We start from the raw sequence: 23825 nt of genomic DNA on the forward strand, positions 1-23825 counted from the left end.
AAGAACAACTCTTCCCATATCTTACACATATCTCTATTCGATAGGCGATAGAGTCTGACTGATGGCCTGCCCTTCCATTCATCATTAACAAAAAGTTAGTCTTTGACCTTATCATGCATGCTCAGAAAAATTAGGTAAATTCTAAACCTATTAAGGTATCTCAGGAAGCTTCCATTTCACGCTCTCTAATCTTTATGTAAGTTTAGACATTTTATCTGAAAACAGAATAGACTTCTGTTAAATAAAAGATGCTAATATACAGAATGGATTTTAAAGTTTCCTCCAAGTTCATTAACTAGGTACATTGCAAGAAATACCAAATCTGTTATAATTACCTGAAAACTTATTTCATAATAATATTCTCAAGAACTGAAAAGATGAGTTACCTGATCCAGAAGATCAGTTTCATGATGACATGTAGGAGATGCTTGGATTTCTTATGTAGTGTTAAGAATCTAAAGACCCTTAGCTTAAAGCCGTAACATCAGGGAAACTCCAAGTGATATTATCAAAGAACCACCCAAAAGATCGACCATATATAGAATCATAAATTCGTAATCATCCATGGATACATGAATAATCAAATTAGAGAGAAGAGAAACTCTTGATAGATTTCGAGAATTGCACTTCACAGTCTCGAAAATATTAGCATCTTTGCAATTTCATTCAGTCATTGTAAAGCGATTAACAACGTAACATGAATGGATCGACTCACATACATACTCGGACTCCCATATAAAAATATGCACCAAACGCCATGTGGAAATGTTCTTGTTTTGATCTTGATAACAGTATCCTCGACATCCTTGCTCTTGTTGGCATCGATACGACAATCGTCGATCATCTTGTTGCACTAGATTCTCTAGGGTGTTTGACATTAAAATAAGATTTGTTTCCCTTTGAATGAGACTGTCACAAAAGATGTATTGACCTAGCTTTCACCCTTCGGGAAAAAGAGTTCATATAATTCACCCTTCAAAATATCTCTGGTTTTGGTAATAAGCCCTGAATGCAATACAGTTATGCTTTCGAAGTGATCATAATAGACGTCCAAATGCAATCTCGTTTGAATTTTGAAGGCTGTGTCGAGTGCAAGATCATAGCTGAGGGTTTTGTTTTCAGTAAAGTAGTTGAACTCAGTGAGCGAGGCATGACTTACGTGAATGTAGGTGAAGCTTATCCAAAATCATATTGAGATGAAGCTCAAGATGACAAATATGACGATGCATTTGTGTTCCACGAGTTGTTAACTGTAACGTGCTGGTGATTCAATCGGAATTCGCTTCATGAATAAAGGATAGATTACTTGGCCGAATTAATATTAGAAGGTACAACAAATTTAAAGGAGAGTAAAATTAACACCTCTTTTTGTAAACCAAATTCTCTCTTTTCACTTTTGCATGAATATTATTTCAATATATACGCACCAAAAATCCAGCAATAACTAAAGCAACTCTCTCAAAATGTCCGCCAAACGAACAATATATCGTTACGCTACAAACTACACCTTATCGTAACTGCATTCCACAACAACAACCAACGGCGAAAAAACAGAAGAGCCTCAACAACATCCAAACCCATCTCTAGCCTCGACGAACACAAAACCCAAGTTTCACGGCGGCTCTATCTCTCTCTTAAACCCCAAGTTGAGCATGTCAAATGAATTAACCAAAAAAAAAAAAAAAACAAAAGAGTGGAGAAAATGACATATTCTTAGAATATACATTAACGTGAAGCCTACCTAAAGTTCAATTTACACTACAGTAAATATAAACCTTTTTTTAACTAGGTGAATCACATGACATTAACTTTTTCTCCATTAAATTATTATAAAATAGGTCCCCCAAAACTACCCATAAATACCACACCACACTAGCAACTGTAGTACTCATCACTTGCTTTGCCTCGCCTCATCATCTCTTCTTGTTCGACTTCGACACTCCCAAAGCAAAAAAGAGCGAAGAAAAATGAGGCCATCCATGTCCTTGGTCAGATCCGTCCACCGCGTCGCCCGCCGCGCCTACTCCTCGGAGTCCGTCCCCCACCGCAAGGTCGCCGTTCTCGGCGCCGCCGGCGGCATCGGCCAGCCCCTCGCCCTCCTCATGAAGCTCAACCCTCTCGTCTCCCACCTCTCCCTCTACGATATCGCCGGCACCCCCGGCGTCGCCGCCGACGTCAGCCACATCAACACCAGATCTGAGGTACTTCTGCTTCTTAGTCTCTAAATTGATGCCTGATTCGCTCCGATCCGACGGTTTCTGATTCATTTTGCGGTGGTGATTTTCCAGGTTAAGGGTTACGCTGGGGAGGATCAGCTCGCCGAGGCCTTGGAGGGATGCGACGTCGTGATTATCCCCGCCGGTGTGCCACGTAAGCCTGGAATGACACGTGACGATCTCTTCAACATTAATGCTGGCATCGTCAAGTCTCTGACCTCCGCCATCGCCAAGTACTGCCCTCATGTGAGTATCTCTAATTGCTCTTCGTTTCGGATTGTTTGGAATTGGTTTTGTGCGTGTAATTGAATCGGTTTTTGGGTTGATTGCTTTGGCTAGGCGATTATCAACATGATTAGCAACCCTGTTAACTCCACCGTGCCCATCGCATCGGAGGTGTTGAAGAAGGCGGGGGTTTACGATGAGAAGAGGTTGTTTGGTGTGACTACTCTTGATGTGGTCAGGGCCAAGACTTTCTATGCTGGCAAGGCCAATGTCCCTGTTGCTGGTATGTGTTCAGCAAAAGTTCGTTCCGTTTAGTAATGTTAGTATTATATGTGTTATATTGCTCAATTGGCTTTGCGGAAGATTGATACTTGCGAACGACCAGGTGTAATTCTCATGGTTTTGGTTTTCTTGGGTTAGAAGCTGAATAATTTATGAAGCTTTCATTTCGTTATGTTTGTGGTTGCAGAGGTTAATGTCCCAGTTGTTGGTGGCCACGCTGGAATTACCATTCTCCCACTATTTTCTCAGGTGTGTAAATTTTTTTTTTTTTTTCAAAACCTTGGTGTTGGGTTAAATGATATTCGTGGAAGTGGTGCTCTTGCACCTTCTTTTGTTTGTGTTGACTGACTTGGCTAATTTATTGCTGTTTATTTGAATGTGTTGTAGGCTACTCCAAAAGCCAATTTGCCTGATGATTACATCAAGGCCTTGACAAAGAGAACCCAGGACGGAGGGACAGAAGTTGTGGAAGCCAAAGCTGGAAAGGGATCTGCTACATTGTCTATGGCGTAAGTATTTAGATAAATCCAGCGCCATGTATATTTAAAATGTTGATCTCCACTGCTGTTGCATGGCGTTATATTCCTTTTATCAAGTTGTGCTGCATGGATTATGTTTTCTTTTGCAGTTGTAGGAATAAACAAAAAGGAAATCTATGTTCTTCTCTTTACTAACTTGCCTTGTACCTTGCAGTTATGCTGGAGCTCTTTTTGCTGATGCTTGTCTGAAGGGACTTAATGGGGTCCCAGATGTTGTGGAATGTTCGTATGTGCAATCGAGCATCACTGAACTTCCTTTCTTTGCTTCCAAGGTTAGTGAGCTTAACAAAATTGGGATTTCATTTCTCTCAAGCTTTTTAAGGTTTCTTAATGCACCAGTAATTGGCTTTATAGCTTAGATCTGTATTCATTGTTAGAGTTTGAGTGTTGTCATGTTAATTGGTATGTCTTCAGTCCACTGGTCTGGCCCTTGATGGTTTCCTGGTATCTACCTTCTAGGAACAGTAGTGTGAAAATGGCTTCGTTAAAACGTGTTTACCGTGCCTTTTGGTTAATGAATGTTTCTGTTTCAACATGTGTTGGTTCCATCATTTTGTTACCAGTTATTATATCATTGATTAATGGGAGACTTTTGATATTTGTCAAACATTTTGGTTACTTGCATGATCATTAGAGCTAAAACCTTGCACCATCATGCATATTCTTAGGATGCAGACGGTCAAGATATCATGTTCCGGTCAGTTTCTAGTCATAATTATTTGCCCAAGTGAGTAGCATTATATTGATTAATGATATTAATTGCTGTTTGCAGGTGAGACTGGGGAAGAATGGTGTGGAGGAAGTTTTGGATTTGGGTCCTCTCTCGGACTTTGAAAAGGAAGGATTGGAACTATTGAAGCCTGAGCTCAAATCATCTATTGAGAAGGGTCTCAAGTTCGCCAACCAGAGTTAGTGTAAAGTATGATCAATGCCTTGGGATGGGGTTATCTACCCATCCTTATACCCATCCAAATTTTGCATTTGTCCAAGTAGTGCTGTATTTTTATTGCTGCCAGCAGCGCCGGCCTTGCTGTTTTTATTGGAGTAAGCTCTAATAGGACCAAACGTTGTGTCAATAATTCCCAGTGGCGTGTTATGGGAGAGTTAACTCTGTTTGAACTTGATCAAAAACGTTGAATAGTGTTAGTCGTTTGACTGGATTTTTTTGGGTAGCTGCCATTTGAGAAATAATGGTATTTGAATGATAGCCTCAAAATAAAAATTAGTTTTCTTTTAAGTGGCTTGGATGTCAAAACTTAAACACTGCAGTGTGTTGCTATCAAAGTACCAGAAAGATTGCTTGCTGCTATCTGTAGTACGAGATGAGCATCTTGCAATCCATTGCAGATGGCGACCCAGATGATAACAAAGGTGCGGTGTTAAGGAGGAATATATTCTCTTGAGATATATTCTCTGTTTAAGGTCCAGATGACGATATGGATACATCGGAGTTTGTGGATGGAATATAAGAAGGTTAGCTTTGTACATTTTCACCCAAAAGAGGTTTTCTCATTGTTTGCAGAAAGTGGTCGACGAAAGAATTACCAAAAAAAAAATAAAAAATTCATGGCCCTAACACAATTGCCAAATGCTGAAAGAGGAAGATTAACTAAACAAAATCCATAGATCTCTACCATGCATCTGATGCAAATACTCTAATCTGTGTTTCTAAAGAAACCACAAAGGCCTGCTACAAATACAAGACCAAGGTAGAAGTTTAGACAACCAGAATGCGACAACTAATTTTCGGTTGAAAAATTGGCATTTTCCTTCCAGAACACCACCAAATATTAAACGTTGTTAAAAACATAAACTAAAAGTCTCAATGACAGACACTAGATCACAAGTCATCAAGATGTCATGAGAGAGCACAAGGATGCTGTAGAGCCCAACCCTGGCTGCAAGCAAATATCCTTTTATAAAATAAACCCCATGGTTCCCCAGTCAAAGCTAAATTCATTTTGATTTGGAAACAGCAAGCACCAGTTTGCAATCGTACTATCATAGAAAATATTTCCTGTAACCATAATATTGTTTTCAGGTTACACTGGAAGGGATTGAACCCTTAATCTATCCTAACCCTAAACCTAGCCCATTTCCCCACCCTACCCTCACCATTTAGGTTAATTGTGCCACATTAACATATACCTACGGAGAACTTGGGTTAGGATGGATCGCCGTGGATGGTTCCTCTACACACCATATCCCAGGCTGAACAAAAGCTTCCCTAAAACTCTGAGCTGTCAAGAAAATTGTAAGAAAAACTTGCATCAGATATCCACATAGAGCTATGCAAAATAAACTTGAGAATGACGGTATATTCATGCATGTGCATGATCAAGTGCAATACCACTCTGATTTGAGTTTTTTGCTACAAACTTCATATGCTAATGAATTTGGATAATAACAGATAATCATGATCAATACAGAGACATGCATATACTACAAAAAAAATCCAGGCATCATAAACATCTCCAAGATTAAGACTCTTAACTACAAGGTTCTATAACATTTCATCCAAAAATGTTGATTTCTGCACATGCATTCATAGATGGACAAAGCACACAGGCCATCTTAATTCAAATATTGCAAGACAATTTATGTAATATTAACACAGAATTTAGTATACCCTCCAACTGTAGAGGTATTAACCATCTTTTCAATTGAATATTGCAGAGGGGATAATCTAAAATCATCAAGGGTGCACTTGGGAGTGATTTTACACATCTAGAAATCTAAACAATATAATAAGGTGATATGGCTTGATTAAACTATTATAATCCATAACAAGATTGAAATAGAAGAAAATGAAAAAACCACATGGATTTCAGATGATTCTTTCTATATATTTTAAATTCATATCTAGTCACTTCAAATACAAAATTTATATGAAAGTTCGACGGTTCCTTTCTTTCTCTCTTTATGAAATAAAATAAAAATCGTATAACCTTTCTGTCAAATCCAAACCCTTTTCTGTTAAGTCATTTCATCCAAATGGATCCAACCCCAAGAATATTTCATGATGCATGAGCAAACACATCATGCACACATGAGAATGGACACAAGATACCCATACAATATATGATGTGCATTATAATTTAAACAAAAAAAGTTGCCCAGCTACCTAATACACATTGGCCAACCATAGAAGACAAGTAGGGTGATCCTAACAGAGAAGGCATTCAGAATTCTAAAATAATGTCATGATAATTGAAAAGGTTAAAGAGTGGAGGGTTGAAAGCCACTACCAGAGCAAGGGCGGATCCAAGATGTCAAGTTCGGGTGCGCTAGAACAATAAGCTAATTTTTTTTCCATGCTAAAAGCACGAAAATTTCAAAATGATATATATTGAGTTGATTTTTAATACCTATGTGATACATATTTTATTAATTACCAACTATAAATAAATGAACTTAGAGAAATCCAGCTCATTTACCATACTCAATCCTATTATGAAAAAGAATAGATCTTTCCCTTCAAAAAAAAAAAAAAAGATAAAAGCTAGAAATAGTTTCATGTATAATTAGTAAAAAAGAATAGCTTAGAAAAAAAGAAAATGAAAATTAGTAATATAAGAAAGAAGAAAGGGAAAATATGAAAAAAAGGAAGAAACTGACACTACTAGTGATCGAACCCAGGTCCTGGGAAAGAAAGAAGAAGGAAGAAACTGACTCCACTAGTAACCGAACCCAAGTCCTGGGATAAAGAAACGAATGCCCTAACCATTTGGTCTGTGGAAAACAAATTTAATTCTGGTACATTTTATGATATATGAAAGATTACTGGAGAAGTTTGGGTTGGACTGTAGGCCTGTAGCCCAGACAGCCTTGTACATGGATCAGCCCCTGTACAAGAGTACAAGATGAAAACATCACTGCCTGCTAAGGTGACGAATGTATATGCTAAGCAGAAAATGACATAAATACCAAAAAAAAAAAAAAAAGTACAGTAAAAGTATATATGACGAATGATATGGAACACAGAAATGTGAAATGTGAAGGAAAAAACAGCTTAAAGAAAGTACTGGGTTAAAGTCTGCAATGTGACCCACAAGTTTTAAAATACTTTGAAGGATTTAATATATTTTAAGTACATATCCTACTTGTTTTCCGATAATCTCTATGGTTAAACAACAGAAAACTTGAAACGTACACACACAACTCTTGTGACTGCTATTTCTGAATTTATCAATTGACAGGTTAATTTCCAAAACAGGGCTGAGAGGAGAAGAAAAAAAACAAGTTAATTTCCCAAAATGACAACTAGCAGGTTACCAAGTCACACAGTCAATAAAAGCTCATCATTCTTAGTTTCTTTCCATTTCCCTTTTTTGGGTTCCTGAGATCAAAGAAGCTCAATTATAAGCAATTGTGGAAGCAACAACAACTGCTAACTACTATGATAAAAGTGCCTCTATGATATTCAAAAGTTGATTCAACGTTAAATGCTTTCAGAAGCCTCAAAAGCAAATTGACCACGGTCACACGCATAATGACAAGAAAATGGACATTCATTAACCAAGATGGTGCTGCCTACCTCAACTAAATCATCTTAAGTTGTCAGCGATTTGAATATGATCCACTTCCAGAGGAACTTCCATTCTCCGAATCTGTACAGAAGATAACATACTAAATTAATTATTTACCATCGTAGACAGCCCTATGACCTTATATGAATTGGAAAGGCAAAATAATGTTATTTACCACTTGAAGAGGATCCAGAATCACTGCTGGAACTACTTGATCCACTCACATTCTCACCTCGCTCTTCTCTTTGAACTGGGGAAGATGCATTGTCGTTGTATTCAACTGCTAAATGGGGTAAAAACTTTAGCCCAAACAGTTTGCAATAAATATAGGGGAGTGAAATCCACACTCCATGTTTTCTTTCTTAGTAACTTAAATTTTGTCTTCTTATCAAAATTTCAACCAAAAAAAGAAAAGAGGAGTGCAGGTTGTAAGATGGGAAGTGTGGATTTCACTCCCCTAAATATACTGTCATCAAGATCCAACAATGAGCATAAATCAAATTCCAGTGGATATTATTACCTGCTATGGCCTCATGCTGTGCCTCTGCAGTGGCTTGTGCCACATTCTGCAAGTTCAAAAGATGAAAGTCAAGTATAAGCCAAAAGAACTTAAGAAAGGAAAAACAAAGCAGAGGACTTCAATATTACAGCATTTATTGCCTAACCTCATGCAGAGCATAGTCAGATTCTTCTACTGATTGAGGAGCAAGTTCAGCTTTTCTCTTATTTTTGGTCAAGCTCTTTTTATAATTAGTCACAAATCTATCCAGTTCCCAAAGTGTTTCAGGATCAACACTGCCAATGTCCAATTCAATCTCATCGTCTTGTTGTAAAATCCCTTGACTTCTCTTTTTAACAATCTGGACAACATTAGCTAGTTTCTCAGAAGGCAAAGCCTGAAGGTCTGTGCTGAGCTTCTGCTTCTCCTGCATATCCATATCCCTTTTGTCAGGGTCCCGAGCTTTTGGTTTCTTTGGAACCGGCTTTCTACCTGGATGACCAACACTTGCAGGTTTCAACTTGGGATCAACAGGCTTTGTCATAGATTCTGCTCTATCCAGAGTCCTCATCTCCAATGGCGGAGGAGAAGGAGGAGGAGGAGGAGGAGCCTGAACCTTTCTTGTTATAGGGGTAGGCAATTCTGAATTATTACCCATTCCAATTCTCCTATTAATATTATGTCCTGGAGCCCGAACCTTTCTTGAAATAGGGGTTGGCAATTCTGAATTATTACCTATTTCAACCCTCCTATTAATATTATTCTGAGCAGGAGCTTCAGCACTTCTTGAAACAGGGGTCGGCAATTCTGAATCACTACCTATTTCAACTCTCCTATTAAGTTTATACTGATCCTCTATAGCCACCCATTTCTCTTCAAACAACTTCAACAATAGGGCCGCCATCACATGAACATCCTGCTCTTTCGGGTTATACAACATGGCATTATTGAATGTAAGTCTCACATCCTCTGCAAACTCAGCAGCCGTCTTATACCAATTCTTGTCCAGCCTACTCTTCACCGTCCCCAAATCCATCGGATGCTTAACAATCTTATAGTAATCATGCAGGCCAAGCCCCTTAGCATCTACTGCCTTATTAAACACCCAGCCGTGCTTATGCTTCATCAATTTCTCAAGCAAAGTACTACAACTCTTCAACAATCTGCTCGAATTCTTATCTGACCCCAACAACAGCCCAACTTCACTCTTCCTATTCTTGTTACCCCCAGAAGGAGGTAACTTTGAATTCCTAGAACTCTGATCTCCCTTCTTCTTCTTCTTCTTCTTCTTCTCCTCCACAAACTCACCACCCTTATTCTCATTCTCCGCCGTACAAACACTTAAACCCCTAAATGGCATTGTAGTTCTAACATTATTATCTACCAAATTAGTATCTGAAAGCTGAGAAACACCATACCCTTCAGCAAACTGAGCCTCCTTAGCTTCGAGATTCCTCACCAAGCGCCTCACTTGCTCAAGCTCACCCATCAGCTTCCACTTGATTCCCTTAATGTCAGTCTTGGAGTTCAAGCAAATCCTCACCTTGTCCCCAACCTTTGAATACCCACGTGGCCCATTGCCCGGCTCGGCGAGCCCATTGTTGGAGGAGTCAACCGACGCCGTTTCGCCTCGGAACTGCTGCATCAAGCTCTGCCGCTGCTGCTCCGACGAGTGGCGGATGACATGGTTGGGATTCTGGGTGTTCCGGGAATAGAATCTGTTGCTGGCTTCGTCTCCAACAAGTGGGCCTGAAACCATTCTAGGTGAAACCCTCGAAAACAATCCAAATGTGGTAACTGTCTTCTGGGATTTGACTGCTTTGATCGAAATCGAACTGGGCTAGGGTTTATGGGACAAAGCCCCTAACTTTTATTACATCCCCTAGGGTTTTGGTTTTGCTTACAATAAATACACTCAAAAAAACCCTGATTTTGCAATTGTGAGAAACCCTCAAACGTGAAATTGAATTAGGGTTGGGTTTTTGGGACAAGACTCCTACTTTAGTGCATCAAGAATAAAGAAAGAAGCAAAGCTTTTGTTTCAAACTCTAGGGAAATTGAGTGTCAAGGCTAGGAGACGATGCTGAGTGGTTTCTCTGTAGAAGCAATAAGTGTTTGACTGACTGGGTGTCGTTTTGTCTGTTTGTGTTGTCGTTTTGGTTATTTGCTTGTGGAAAGGTCACTTCTTTTTGGCAAGTAAAGGAAAAAGCACCAACTGTAGTGATTATTTTCCAATCAATGAGTAAAAAACACATTGAAGCAAACAAAGCATTTATGTCCTTTGGTTACTTCTTTCCGCTTTCATCCTCATGTGTTTTGTTTTCATGGCACTCATAAAAAAACCCTATTTCCAGGAAGATAAAATAGAGTTGACCAAAGGCCATGTGCTAGAGTTCTATAGAGTTTCACAAGTTCGAGGAGATCCGCCATCAATGGCATCAAAGCCTTTATTACATTCAAGACTTTATAACAAGTTCACATCATCCGGATAAGGATCACACTTTGTTTTAGCAATAATGGGATTGAAACACCAAACTTGCAAAAGCTCTTCATCTTCCAACTTCATGCCTATTAGATTCTCAACCATTCTCACTTTGATTCTACTCTCTACTTCCTTTTTCCTCTTCCTTTCATCACTCAAGAACACCCAAGAACCATTTTTTGGGGGTGATGAGAACACTCAATTCAATGGTGATCTTAGAGATGCTAAATTCCCATGGAACAAACTCTGTTTCGGTCCTTCTTTCGAAAAGCTCAAGCTAGCCGTCTTCTCCAAAACATGGCCAGTTGGTGCAGACGCGGGTGGTATGGAGCGCCATGCTTCCACATTGTACCAAGCACTTGCTGCAAAGGGTCATGAGATTCATGTCTTCACTGTGCCTTCAGATAGGAGGCCTCATTGGGACATACATGAAGGTAACCTTCATGTTTATTTTGCAGCTAATGATCATGGCTCTGTTAATTGTTCTCTAGCGTTTGAAATTTTCAATAAAGTTAAGTCGGATGGGGCATTCGATTATGTGCACACCGAGAGTGTTTCGTTGCCTTATTGGCGTGCCAAGATGCTGCCTAATGTGGCTGTCACTTGGCATGGGATATGGTACGAAATAATGCATTCCAAGTTACTGCAACAACTCCTCACCGACCCAAATGGGGACATGCTAGAGCCCATGACAGAGCTTCAAGAAGCAATGCCAAGGCTCGTTGAGGAGATTCGGTTCTTTAAGAGCTATACGCAGCATATATGCATAAGCAATAGTGCTGGTGAGGTTCTGGTCAACATCTATCAGATCCCACAGAGAAATGTGCATGTTATACTTAATGGCGTTGATGAGAAAGAATTTGTGCCAGACCAAGAAGCGGGTGCAAGGTTCCGACAAAAACATGGTGTACCTGCCAATGTGAGCCTTGTGATGGGAGTGGCAGGGCGGCTGGTTAGGGACAAAGGGCATCCACTTCTTTACAAAGCCTTTTCTTCAATTGTGAAGCGCTACCCCGGCGTGTTTTTGCTTGTGGCAGGGTCAGGTCCTTGGAGAAGAAGGTATGCTGAATTAGGCCCAAATGTGAAGGTTCTAGGACCATTGGAGCCATTGGAGCTGTCTAAGTTTTACAATGCTCTTGATCTGTTTGTGAACCCCACATTGAGGCCTCAAGGGCTTGATCTAACATTGATTGAAGCAATGCAAAGTGGGAAGACAGTTCTAACTCCAAACTATCCAAGCATTGTCAGGACAGTGGTGGTGGGTGAAGAATTTGGATATACTTTTTCACCCAATGTCAAGTCTTTTGTTGAGGCTTTGGAGTCAGCTATAAAAGATGGGTCTAATATGCTGAAGAAGAAAGGGGTGGCTTGCAAAAACTATGTGCATTCGATGTTCACTGCAACCAAGATGGCATCGGCTTATGAGCGGTTCTTTCTGTGCATGAAGAACCCAAAATACTGTCAGTACCCTCTTTCCACTGATTGTTAGAAGTTAACTCTTTGGTACATGAATATTTAATTATTTATACAATTTTTAATCTTAGATATTTATTAAGTATGTATCTTCTGATGTACTTACCTAGCCAAATAATGTTTTACCTTAGCTATCTTATTTGTATCTGTTTCCTTCACAATTGTAAGTTAAAATAATGTTTACACTATACTAGCCTGATAATAATCAACAGAGCAACTAATACTAATTGATTTGGATGTTTATTGAATTTTAGAGCACCATTTCAATTAGTAATGCATTGTACTAGTTTATCTTTTCGGGATGTTTGTTGCTTCGTTAGGCTTTTTACTTTATCCTCCTGATTGTTAATGATAGATAGCTAGCCAAAGGTTTTTATTCTGATGGGCATATTCTGTAAGGTTTCTATATCATCTTACTGTATGAAAATATGAAAACCTCTGGTCAGCCAGTAATGCATAGGCTTAGCATGTTTTGTATTTATGGATGGGAACTTCTACAATTGCATTTATGCTATGAAATCAAGCTTTTAGCCGTTAGCATTTTGCCTGCAACATATTTAGATTATTATTTGTATCAGTAAATCTAATTTTGGAAATTCATTAGTGCGTTATTATTGCGTTGGTGTGTAACTTTTCATGACATTGATAAACCAGGCAGTACATTGCCGAGCCTCAACTATAGAGCAAAACAATGCAGTCTATATTGAAAATAATCAGACGAAAACAGCAAGAACAGATGGCAGGTCCTAGATTTCTAGACGTCAGAATCAAGATCTGAGATTCTGAGCAATACAACAATTGTCCAAGTTAGCACAGAACTTGACAGGTACGTAGAAGTCTAGAACTTCCTCTAAGGAAAGCGAGCTTAAAATTGAAACAAGTACAAATGGAGTGAAATCACCAGCAAGGTTTTTAGTAGATTTTCCAGCTTGAGCAAAAACTATAAGTGCATGTATGCCTTTTGGAGTATGCTTTTATTCTGCAGACTGGTTCATACTTGAACGAGCCAGAACATTATTTCTCTGATCTTAGATTGCAATACCGATGCCATGCCATTTCCCTTGCAGAGACACCCATGAAAGTGTGCTAATGGTGTTGAGGATCTGGTCCTCCAGGTGCATTTCTCTGTATTAATTTCTCTTGTTAAACGTAACACTTGATGCATTTTACATAAGTAGAGTGGCCAAAGGTCTTATTTGGCAGGGTTGAGAGCATGAGAGAAAAACGTGCCTCTGAACTAGATACAAGCATTGACAGAACTGATATCAAGAGTGGTATCAACAAGCTTGCCTTTAGAAAACTATACACAATGACCATAGAAGGACTTAAAAGACAACTAATCAAAGAAAGGAAGTATCTTGAAAAGTTGAGCTCAAGTCCAAAACTGAAGCAAGCAGTTTGACCCTATAAGTGTTAGGATTGCGGCTCAATCTCTAATTCTTTGTCTGTTTTGGATTCTTTACTTCTGAAGGCTTTGGGTAAGCTATTTTAAGGCTTTGGGTAAGCTATTCTAGTGTATCTAGGATTTATGGAGTTTTTCCTTAGAAGTATTTTGAATCCTATTATAAGTCTGACTAATTGTGAGCCTATAAATAGGACCTTAGAGACATAGCTTTAGGTGTGGATCAATTGAGTGTTCTGATAATTTGAGAGATTTTAGAGAGTTGCAAGCTTTGAGAGATCGGGTGTATTTAGGAATTCTCTATTGAGAATTTGGGTTGTGAGGAGAGAGGTTATTTGAGTGGAAGAACCAAAACGTTCTTCAAAAGTTTGTAATCTTCTTCTCGTTTAGTGGATCTACCATCATCATCACCCGAGGATGTAGGTCAACTGTTTGACCGAACCTTGTCAACAATCTTGTGTTTGCTTGCATAGTTTGTGATTACTATCCTGATTTGGTTTCGGTCTTGGGCTAGAGAATTTGGAAGGTGACCCGAATTTCCTAACAATAAGGACAGTGCCATTAGTTGGAGAATCTCTCATGGAGTCATTTGATTAGTGTAAAGCTCTAATGAGTAAGTAAATACAGTTGATGGATCCATGTCCACTACTCAAAAAGAACTTATAAGTTAACTAAAACCTATGATGCATGGATACTCCAAAAAATTCACTATGTTGTATTGTATCCGTGTCCGATAATGATGCATCCTAATAACTCTCTAATCTAATTCACTGAGTATAAGAGTATAAACTTGACTATAATTTAGAGAATCATTTAGCCACGTACCCACATTGTTAAATGTTATTTTAATTGTCGTATCCTAAACATATGGTATCTTGTATTTTTTTTCTTTAGATTTTTCATATCAACATATCGTTTCTCGCATCCGGTACCTGTGTCAGTGCAACATAGACTAAAATTAAGGAAATCCTCTTCTTAAGCTGATATATGGGTAGCGGTAGCTTTATATTCACCTTCCTAAGGCTATCTCCAGTAGGAGAGGGCTATATTGAAGCCAGGGCTGTAATTTAGCCCCAGAAATATTATTTTTTATTCATGAAATAGTGAACAATCTTCAGTAAGGTAGGGCTAAATTTTAGCCCTTGCAAGTATTTTATAGTTTTAAATTATGTTTTTCAAATTTATCATTTTATTGTATTATAATAATATTTTAATTTAGACCAAAATTAATTTTGTTAAAGCGTATGTTTGAATGAGGTATCTATGTGGTATTTTTTATAACATTTTCGGATAAAGTGCCCCTTCGCAAGTAAATCTCTAGATTCCCGAAGAGATATAGTGTCGACGTGGCAAAACTAATAATTATAGTCCTTATCAAATTTTCAGATAGTATTTGTGAATGCCACGTGTCGTGTTGTGATCAACTCCCTAGATTTTCAATTAGATTTTATGCATACGTGGTTATTCTATCTTCAGTTTCAAACCTCAATAAAAAGAGTAGTTTTGATTGCATATCTCACCATCTCATCTATCTCTTCTCTAATTGTTTCTTCAGTTTATAACTTTTTATTATATTTTGCAATGAATTCCAACTGGTTTTCTCAGTGGAATGAGAGGCAATGTGAAGACGAGGAAGATGACGAAAAAGATGCAGAAAAAAAAAACAACTAGCCGTTGTGTAACTAACGGCCATATAGTATTGGCCATTGATTTGCAATTATGGTGATCAATGTTTAATTGATAGCCATTGATGAACATTTGACCATTGGGAATCAAATTGGTTCCATTTCAACCAATGGCAAGCTGCCACATGCCCTCCTTCTGGTCTTCTTCTAGCAACCCATTTTCTCCACGTTTTGGTCTTCTGTTAGGACCACCAGTTTGGACTAGGCTAACCAAAGGGCTAAAATTGGCCCTCTTAGCAGCCCGATAGCCCTTTTATGCCCTTTGGCCCATTTAAAATTTGTTGTTGGAGATGAAATAAGTACATTTTAGGATTTGGCCCTTTGGACCTCTTTATTGAAGATGGCCTAAGTAACTCTCAACCACAAAGATGTTGTTCTTTCCGTACTGGTTTAGAAAGTATGATTCTTTTCTCATTGACTACCCTATCTTTGTGTTTTCACAATGCATCTACTCATGTTTTGAATGAGAATTCATACATATTAGGGTCTTAGGTGATAACCAGATTGACCCTAGGTAACAACCCAAATACATAAGATCCTTAATTTAATCTACTCTTGTTAATGATATATACAGGTTCGTTCTAGAGATAACCTCCTTATTTTAAGAATTTGAGGATTTTTACTATTTTAAACTAATATATGACCTAATTCGAATAATTTCAATCGTTGATCCTTTGGATTTCTATGCAAGAACTGTGTATGTCTACAAAAAATCAACCAAATCCATAATCATTTGGTCATTTAAAATTGTGTAAACAAATAATGTAGTCCTTTAGGTAAAACTAAAACGATGATTTGGCTAATATTTTGTATTATTCATATGTGTGGAAATACTTAAAGAATAAATTAATGATTCAGATTATTAAACTACATGCTAACAATAAAAATATCTTATTAAACTATAGTCTACTTTTTGACCCTCTCTGCTAGGGTTTGACAAAACACCGCCAATGGGTGAGAGTTTTTGTAATCTTTTTCATCTCCGATGGAGAACACTGTCGGTGCTTCCCTTGGTATCGTATACCTCGAGAGCGGTGCAAACCGTCTCTTCTTTTCTTTCGGTTTGCTCCATGAAGGCGTGGTCTTCATCTTCTTTTTTGGCGGTGAATCGTGATTTTCTCCCTCTATCTCAAGTCACCACGACCTGGGAACCATTGTTGAATTCGGTCTGGCGAACTAGTGAAGGTGGTTGGCTACCTTTCGATAGAACAAGGGAGGTCTTGGGTCGGATCCAGATTTGGGATCCGGGTTCTTTGAAGGCAGCATGGAAATCCAATCTAGGTGTTGTATGGCGGAGGTCGTTGGTTGCTGGTTTCCGACTGTTTCTTCGTGGTGGTGGCCAATTGTTGGTGGCAGCGAGATTGTCTATCAGAATTGAAGGGTTTGGCTACTGTGGGTTTGCCATCGAGCTGTTAGAGGGAGTGTTTGATTATCTCAGGCCAGCGGCGGCGACACTGCAAGTGGAGTCTCTCCGGTGTGGCAGTGCATGGGGTACTGGTGTCTGGTTTTGGTGCGGTGGCGGTGGCAAGGCAAGGCCTGTTACCAAGACTAGCTAACTGCTAGGAGACGACCTAATGCGGCTTGGGCTCAAGTCTGTTATTTGGACTTGGGCCTGAGACTTTTTGGGTGGTCTATAGCAGTAGAAATTGGCCTTACTAAGTCTTGGATTCAGATCTGGGATCCAGGTGGTTTTTCTATTAAAACTTGGGATCAGGATGGCTCTCAGTTCTATATCCAACCTTTTATTTTGTTTGGGATCAATACCCGCTAGGAACTGCTGGGATTATTGGTCTGAGGTTGTCAGCGAATCTACTGATGGATGTTGTAGAAAAATTTTATTGTCAGTTTCTTATTAGTTTACTTCCTCCTGATCTTTACTCAATAGGTGGAGTGGTATTACATTTAGCGGAGTCTCTTTCTGACGGCCCCACAGGGGTGGGTCACTGTGTAATATTGCTTCTTCCATATTGAATAAAAATGTCTGACCTCCTTCAGCTAAAAAAAACAATAAAAATATCTTCACATTTTAGATTTAAGGAAATTCTCTCCAAATCTTTTGTCTCGATATGTATATATTCTAGTCTTAAAGCAATCATCTGTGGTTCATTACTTCATTTAGACGTTTCAGACAACTAAATAGCCATCAAATAGGAGGGTCTTCGGGTAAGACTTTAGGGCACGCGCTTTAGAACGCACCTAGAGAAAAAAAAAAGAGCGAGGGTAAGACTACTCTCTCCCGGTTGGACTCTGTCGGTGCTCTCACTGTAGCGCTCTGATTCGGGAGAGGAGAATCCTTGGTGCGATTGCCGTTTTTGGCTTCAACCGGTGCTGCTTTCCTTAGGATGTGGTAGTGCAAGAAGATGGTGGTGCTAGACTGACTGGGTTTGCGGATCAAGCGATGGGGTTCAATTTCAGATTCGGTGACGGCAGGGAGAAAGGGGGTTGTTAATCCCGATCCGGTATTCGGTTGTTCGGATCGGGCAGTCTGGGCGGCCATTGATTAGATCGGATATATCCTTTTATTCTGGATCTCGATCTATGTCGACGACTTGTCCCATTGTTGTTTGCGTCAGGCGTTAAGGCCACTGATCTGCTGTGGTCCATCGACGGCGATGTCGGCTCGTTGTTCGGGGATTGGAAGGCTAGCGGCAAAGGTTAGAAGAAGGTGATGGTAGATCCGGAATGTAGCAGGGGTTTGAAGCGAGTTTGGGCAGATGTTTGGGTTGGGTTTGAGCTAATTTTGGATCTGGACCCGTCTCTGGGTCTGGATTCTAAAATTGGCTTGGCTCTGATCTAGCTTGGGTCTAGACTTGGTGTGTGTATTTTGTTTTTGTTTTTGTTTTTTTTTTGTTTTTGTTTTTTTTTTTTTTCAGTTTTAGCTTAGTTTAGTTTTCTGTTTGTTGTCTGTGGTTGACCCTCTTTGGGTCTTGTTGTGCTTCAAATGTTTCCTACATACCAACGCCTATCGTGATGTCGATTTTTAAAACAGAATCTATCCCTTGTATTCACTAGCCGATGAGGCGGAGATGACTGGTGCGCATTCTTCCTTCTTGGGTCTAAACCAATGCTGGCATACCAACTAAGTCGTGGTTCATACCCATGCTGTGGTATACCAGCGTTGGTTAGAACCATGGTGTGGCCCGTTGCCAGGTTATGGTCATCTGTTGCCTCATTGGTGTTCTAGAGAGTTTAGCTCTATTTTATGTCTTTAGAGTTTGGAAGGAATGTTCAGATCAGTTGATCGGACTTTGAGTTAGAAGTAGATTTTTTGGCTGTTGTACTACATTGCATCCCTGCTTGTAACTTTTCTTCTACTGGAATGAAGTTTGGATGATGATTAGATTTAAAAAAAAAAAAAAAAAAAACAGCAAAATAGCCACATACAAATCGGTCTTTGCCGACATCGCATTTAAGCATTCTTCAATAGGGGTGGCGGCGCCCTCACCATAGCTATAGCTGATAGGTAGGTTGTTCTGATAACATTTTATAACTATCCAAGGGGCAAGGCCACCTACAAAAGTACTGCTAGCTACTTCAAGTGGACATTTGGATTCTTTGGCCTTGCGCAGCAACTAGAGCAATTGTACCGTACCTGGCTTAAATTCTAGGGCCACAGTAAGTGCTGCGAAATTCAAGGGTATCAAACATGTATTGTATAATCGAATTGCTGCATCTCATGGCCAACTAATTTAAGTCTCTTTCATCCAGCAAGAATCAACTTTCTAGTTCAAAACGTAATAATTAATAGTGGAATTAGATGAAAACAACAGGAAGGTCAAAGAATACATCATTTACTAGTTAGTAGTTACTTAAGCTACTAGTGCATTCACCTATTGGATCCTATCTAATCAACACCAGAGGAACCACTGCAAGTGGTCTAGTGGTTCTTGCCTAGTTGGGTGTGCTCCCCAACCTAGGTTCGAATCCCGAAGCTGTCAAAGTGGCCAGGCGCTGTGCTGCAATGCACACTTGGAGCATTTCACATGCGCCGAAGGGGTTTATCTTGGGCCTAGGAAGCCTTTGGGTTCCCCTTGACAAAGTCAAAAAAAAAAAAAAAAAAAAAATCAACACCAGAGGAAAAGGGATATGTATGAAAGCAATATACATGCAAGTCGTAAGAATATGTAGACACGAATCAAGGATTATAGGACATCATTCCCAACGACCCCATCTGCATTCTGTTCTTGTACTCTTTCAACTATTTTACAATCCCATCTCAGTATTTTGGTCTTCTTCCTTCAGCTAACAGATGATGCCACTATATTATGCTTCCTGAAGTTTCAGTTCATGCAGCTAGATGTGAATGTGATAAGCATGCTCCAACAAAAAATTATTTAGTTGTCAAAGTGCTTGCTTGACTCTAATTAGATGAGTTCATTGACCGATAATCTGTCCTGGTATCCCTATTTTCAGTATTACTTTTTTTTTTTTCAGTATTACTGAATCTCTCTCTTTTTTCGAGTGATAAAATATGAATGGGTTTGCTTGCTATGATTGTTGAGTTGGACCTAATAATATAGCGGCATATATTGCAACCACCACGTACATAACAATTATTTTTTTATATAACAATTCTTATAATATTTCCTACTGATTATCATCACTAGGAAAAGGTACATATCCAGAACTGAAAAGCTTCAAAAATCAACTGGTGGTCGATCAAAAGTTTGGGTCTCAAATTCAAACAGTTTTTCAGAAAGTGCTGATCTTGACTGATGATTGACAAACCACGGACTCTGCAATTCTTCAAATAAGGGAGTCCGTACGGGGTGCGTCTTCAAAGTTAAATCCTAATGACAAGGAAGTTAGTGATGGTGTCCATCAGGTCCCCCGGGACTGACTCGCTTCGACACGAATGGAGTTCTTCCTGCTGCAGCTGCTTGTCTTGCAATGCTCGCCTTCAACACTTGTTTGGCAGTCTCCATCAAGAATGCCTGAGGAGGTCTGTGGCTGATCTTCATCCTGTTGGAAGTCGATGGAGGAGAACGAGACTCGGAGCTGGAAAATCTTAGCAAGACTAGGAAAATGCAGAACCAGAACTTGAGGGGGCTATAGTTTGCAGCCATTGTCATAATTTGGTGATAGAAAGTTCTATGTGAAACGACTTGATTATGAGCATGGACGGTTGGATATATATAGATAGAACATATAGTCGACCTCCAGTATTGCCTATACCTTTTCAATATTTAAATCACAAAGTTTCAACCCGCCCTCAAGATAAATTAATTAGTAGTCACTTTTAAATTTATCAAAAAGTACCCCTATTATTAAAACTAATTGATCTATGTTTATAGGAAATTTTTATACCTCCTTAACCTTTGAACTCTCAATTACTTGTGCCCGTCACTTCTATTTTCATCACGGCTATCCTTAGAGCAAGTCCACCTGTTGAGGTTGGCAGACCAATACTATTCACTACTTTTTGCCTTTCATTTCCACCATCTAGGTCAAAATGTTAGATATTGTTCACAAAAGGTCACTCTGGATCAATTTCTTGACCTGCCAACTGACATTCAGTGACATTTTGTGAACAGTATCTGACATTTTGACCTAAATAGTGGAAATGAAAGGCAAAAAGCAATAAATAGTATTGACATGTCAACGGGTGGACTTGCTCCTATATATACTTATCAATTTCAACTAATTTTCTCCACGTACCATTAGTTTTTCTACAAATTATTGTGTCATATATTTTAAAATTCTTGTTAGTTATGATATAAAGTTGCATGTCAAAATAGTAAAATATCATCATATATATATGGGCGGCTACTAGAGCCACATTTTCAATTTACAAAATATTTTACAGAAAAACTAATAGTTTGACAAAATTGATTAAAACTGGAGAATACAGGGGTACATGTGATGAAATGAAAAGTGTAGGAATATAATTGATTTAAGATGTAAAGATTAGGGAGATAAAATAAAATTAACTCAGTTAGTTATTTACACTAAGGAGGGTGTATTCAATTCAGATTTTAAAAGATTTTGTTTGAGTTTTTATAATCCATAGATTTACTTAGGGGGGTGTATTGTAGTTGGATTTTAGTGGATTTTTTTTAAGTGATAGATTTCATTAGATTTTATGAGTTTATTGATTTGTAAAGACTTTTCAATAGATTTGTAAAAATTTTCAGGATTTTATATAAATAGATTCGTATAAACTTTTTCTGATTTGTATAAACTTTTTGTTGGAATTTATGGATTTTGATGGAGTGTTTTTGTTGGCCCAAGACCAAAAGAGTGAGAAAAAAAAAACAAAAACAGACAGAAAAGGAAATCGAGACGAGATGGAGAGTGAAAGCAGAGAGTGGGTATGGTTTATCAAATTTTCTGATGGTTTATCAAAAGCTTCTTTTTTCTTCATCTTCTTTTGAGTAGACCATCATGTATTCCCTATATTTTTTAATTCTGCTAGTCAATATGAACAAATTCAAAGAACCAAGAATGGTTTATATTATGCCTGCATTATGTTGAAAAATACCAAAACATAAAAGAAAAAAAAAATTGTACTAATACCATTGTAAAACAGGCGTATACACTAGAAAAAAAAAACAAAAAAACAAAAAACAAAACAAAACTTGGAAATCCTACATCTTCAAACAATCATGAACGTAAAACATGTTTTCACAGCAACATGTTAGGAGAAGTTTCACAGCAACAGCCAACAAGAACGTAAAACATGTTTTCATAGCAACAAAAATTGATTATTATCACAACAAAATTTCAAACCATTGATAGATAATTTCACAGTAGTAAGAGTTGATCCTTTCACAGCAACAAGAACTAGTTATTTTCACACCAACAAGAATGCTACTCAAGTCAAACTAGGGCTTATGGTAGTTCATAGATGATCAAAATATGGATACATACAATAGCAATTTGTACGTTCAAGAGCAAAGAAAAGGATTGAAACGAGAGAGAGGAGATCCAAATTTCAAGAAAAAACGAGAGAGAAGAGAAACCCTAGGAAAGAGGTTTCACGTACCTAGACGTCGAGCTGCTTTGAAAAAAGAATATTGCAGAAATCTTTGGTGGAGACGTTGGATTTTCTCGGAGCTTTGGTATTTTGCTCTACAATCCACAAGAGTCCACTATTTTATAAATTCTATAGAATTCGTAGGTTTTTTGAATACCTTCAGATTTTTATGGAATTAAAATCTCCCTTTACAAATCCAAATCGAATACCCTAATACTTATAGAAACTCTTTAAAAGTCCTATTAAATCATAATTGAATACCCACAGATTTTTCAAATCCAAAAAAGTCTTTAAAACACCTTAGAAATCTAAATACAATACACCCCCCTTAATCCACGGATTGTTTAAATTCTATATGGACTCTGATTGATTCTAATGGATTGATTTACTAGTATTTGTTTAGATTTTACAAGTCCTTATGATGTCTTTGGTAGGTTAAATTTTTTTTTCTTCTTCTTTAAAAGCAATGGATGTATGTATCCAACTATAATGCTATATTTATTTTTTTTGAATCAAACCCAAAAGGCCAAAACAGGTGTCAATTGCATTCATCACATGCCAGAATGGATCCAACTATAATGCGATATATATATATATATATATTTAATCAAACCCAAAAGGCCAAAACGGGTGTCAATTGCATTCATCACATGCCAGAATGGTCATTACATACCATTCTGCTGCCTTCAACTAGACAGACCAAGAAGGTGTGGTAGTACCCACAGTGGTACATAGAAATAGGTCCACTCATTATACATCAAATTCGTAGAGACTAGCGTAAATCCTCCTTCAGTACTACTCAAGAGGTACTAGAGACACATAAAGTGCATAGATCCCTAAAAACTTAGGAAATTATTGAAAGTAAGTTCAACTAACATAGGATCCCTAAAACAAAGAGAATGTTTATGGGCCTAGGGCAAAAACCCTACCATCCCAAAAATTCAAGCCCAAAAGCAGCCCAACCCAGCCATGCTTCACTCTCTGTGCAGATCTGGTAGCAGCACTACCATCAGCCACCATCACCGCTATTAGAACAAGGACTCCACCTTAACGCCGCCAACGAGCAGAAGCCGCTGCACCATCACCCCCTCTTGGAAACAGCCCCCCCCCCCCCCCCACGTGCGCCTGACGATGAACCGAAAACTATTGCTCCCATCCATCATAGCTTCAAAGCAATGAAAACAACCAAGCCGGATCCACGTCCATCCTTCGAGCAGAGTCGACCCAAGGGCCGAGCCATAGAACTCAGTACCCATCTGGTAACACCGTCATGATAACAGCGCGACCAAGGTCAAACCTGCTGCCTGTCGGAGTGCCACCGGACGAGTGGTGGTTTTTTACGCCGCCTCGGTCTTAGTTGAGAGAGAGAGAGAGAGAGAGAGAGAGAGAGAGAGAGAGAGAGAGAATAGTCCCCACAACACACCTAATGTTAACTATAATGCTATATCAGTGACAAAAAAGTGTGTGTGTGTGTGCGCGAGCAATGCAGTGACCTAAGACAGAAATTTGCCCCTACT

The 23825-nt window shown here is 38.7% G+C and overlaps 3 protein-coding genes across 9 annotated transcripts; 2 read left to right on the forward strand and 1 right to left on the reverse strand.

Moving 5' to 3' along the window:
- Positions 1 to 1873: 1873 nt before the first annotated feature.
- LOC112202187 (malate dehydrogenase, mitochondrial) lies at positions 1874 to 4478 on the forward strand. Its single transcript, XM_024343118.2, has 7 exons — positions 1874 to 2201; positions 2289 to 2462; positions 2556 to 2724; positions 2911 to 2972; positions 3111 to 3232; positions 3417 to 3534; positions 4035 to 4478. Exons 1-7 carry the CDS (start codon positions 1968 to 1970, stop codon positions 4173 to 4175), a joined length of 1020 nt encoding a protein of 339 aa, XP_024198886.1. The 5' UTR covers positions 1874 to 1967; the 3' UTR covers positions 4176 to 4478.
- Positions 4479 to 5211: 733 nt separating this feature from the next.
- LOC112202184 (transcription factor GTE4) lies at positions 5212 to 10402 on the reverse strand. 5 transcript variants are annotated; one of them, XM_024343113.2, is made up of 5 exons: positions 8457 to 10402; positions 8312 to 8357; positions 7967 to 8074; positions 7800 to 7872; positions 5212 to 5497 (listed from the first exon to the last, which is right to left on the reverse strand). In XM_024343113.2, exons 1-4 carry the CDS (start codon positions 10047 to 10049, stop codon positions 7823 to 7825), a joined length of 1797 nt encoding a protein of 598 aa, XP_024198881.1. In that variant the 5' UTR covers positions 10050 to 10402; the 3' UTR covers positions 5212 to 5497; positions 7800 to 7822. The 5 variants fall into 5 exon arrangements, with proteins under 5 accessions (XP_024198881.1, XP_040361313.1, XP_024198880.1 ...); XM_040505379.1 differs by having other exon boundaries at positions 5212 to 5502; positions 7967 to 8077; positions 8318 to 8357; positions 8457 to 10401; XM_024343112.2 differs by having other exon boundaries at positions 5212 to 5502; positions 8457 to 10401.
- Positions 10323 to 13429, forward strand: LOC112202185 (D-inositol 3-phosphate glycosyltransferase). Of its 3 annotated transcripts, none has more exons than XR_005799090.1 (3): positions 10323 to 12232; positions 12900 to 13071; positions 13313 to 13429. XR_005799090.1 is itself a non-coding variant. In XM_024343117.2 (1 exon), exon 1 carries the CDS (start codon positions 10807 to 10809, stop codon positions 12259 to 12261), a length of 1455 nt encoding a protein of 484 aa, XP_024198885.1. In that variant the 5' UTR covers positions 10323 to 10806; the 3' UTR covers positions 12262 to 12515. The 3 variants fall into 3 exon arrangements, 1 of the variants encoding a protein (XP_024198885.1); XR_005799089.1 differs by having other exon boundaries at positions 12904 to 13071; XM_024343117.2 differs by lacking the exons at positions 12900 to 13071; positions 13313 to 13429 and having other exon boundaries at positions 10323 to 12515.
- Positions 13430 to 23825: the final 10396 nt, after the last annotated feature.

This window comes from Rosa chinensis, chromosome 5 (assembly GCF_002994745.2).
Source record: "Rosa chinensis cultivar Old Blush chromosome 5, RchiOBHm-V2, whole genome shotgun sequence".
NCBI classification, from domain to species: Eukaryota; Viridiplantae; Streptophyta; class Magnoliopsida; order Rosales; family Rosaceae; genus Rosa; species Rosa chinensis.

What these genes read in the sequence shown, in the direction of transcription:
- LOC112202187 (XM_024343118.2), top strand. Translation starts at nt 1,968, where the DNA reads ATGAGGCCATCCATGTCCTTGGTCAGATCCGTCCACCGCGTCGCCCGC. An exon ending in TCGCCAAGTACTGCCCTCAT is followed by an intron (nt 2,463 to 2,555) that starts GTGAGTATCTCT and finishes TGCTTTGGCTAG; the next exon opens with GCGATTATCAACATGATTAG. An exon ending in GGCCAATGTCCCTGTTGCTG is followed by an intron (nt 2,725 to 2,910) that starts GTATGTGTTCAG and finishes TTGTGGTTGCAG; the next exon opens with AGGTTAATGTCCCAGTTGTT.
- LOC112202184 (XM_024343113.2), bottom strand. Translation starts at nt 10,049, where the DNA reads ATGGTTTCAGGCCCACTTGTTGGAGACGAAGCCAGCAACAGATTCTAT. An exon ending in ACAGCATGAGGCCATAGCAG is followed by an intron (nt 8,075 to 8,311) that starts GTAATAATATCC and finishes TACCCCATTTAG; the next exon opens with CAGTTGAATACAACGACAAT. An exon ending in TTCTGGATCCTCTTCAAGTG is followed by an intron (nt 7,873 to 7,966) that starts GTAAATAACATT and finishes TCTTCTGTACAG; the next exon opens with ATTCGGAGAATGGAAGTTCC.
- LOC112202185 (XM_024343117.2), top strand. Translation starts at nt 10,807, where the DNA reads ATGGGATTGAAACACCAAACTTGCAAAAGCTCTTCATCTTCCAACTTC.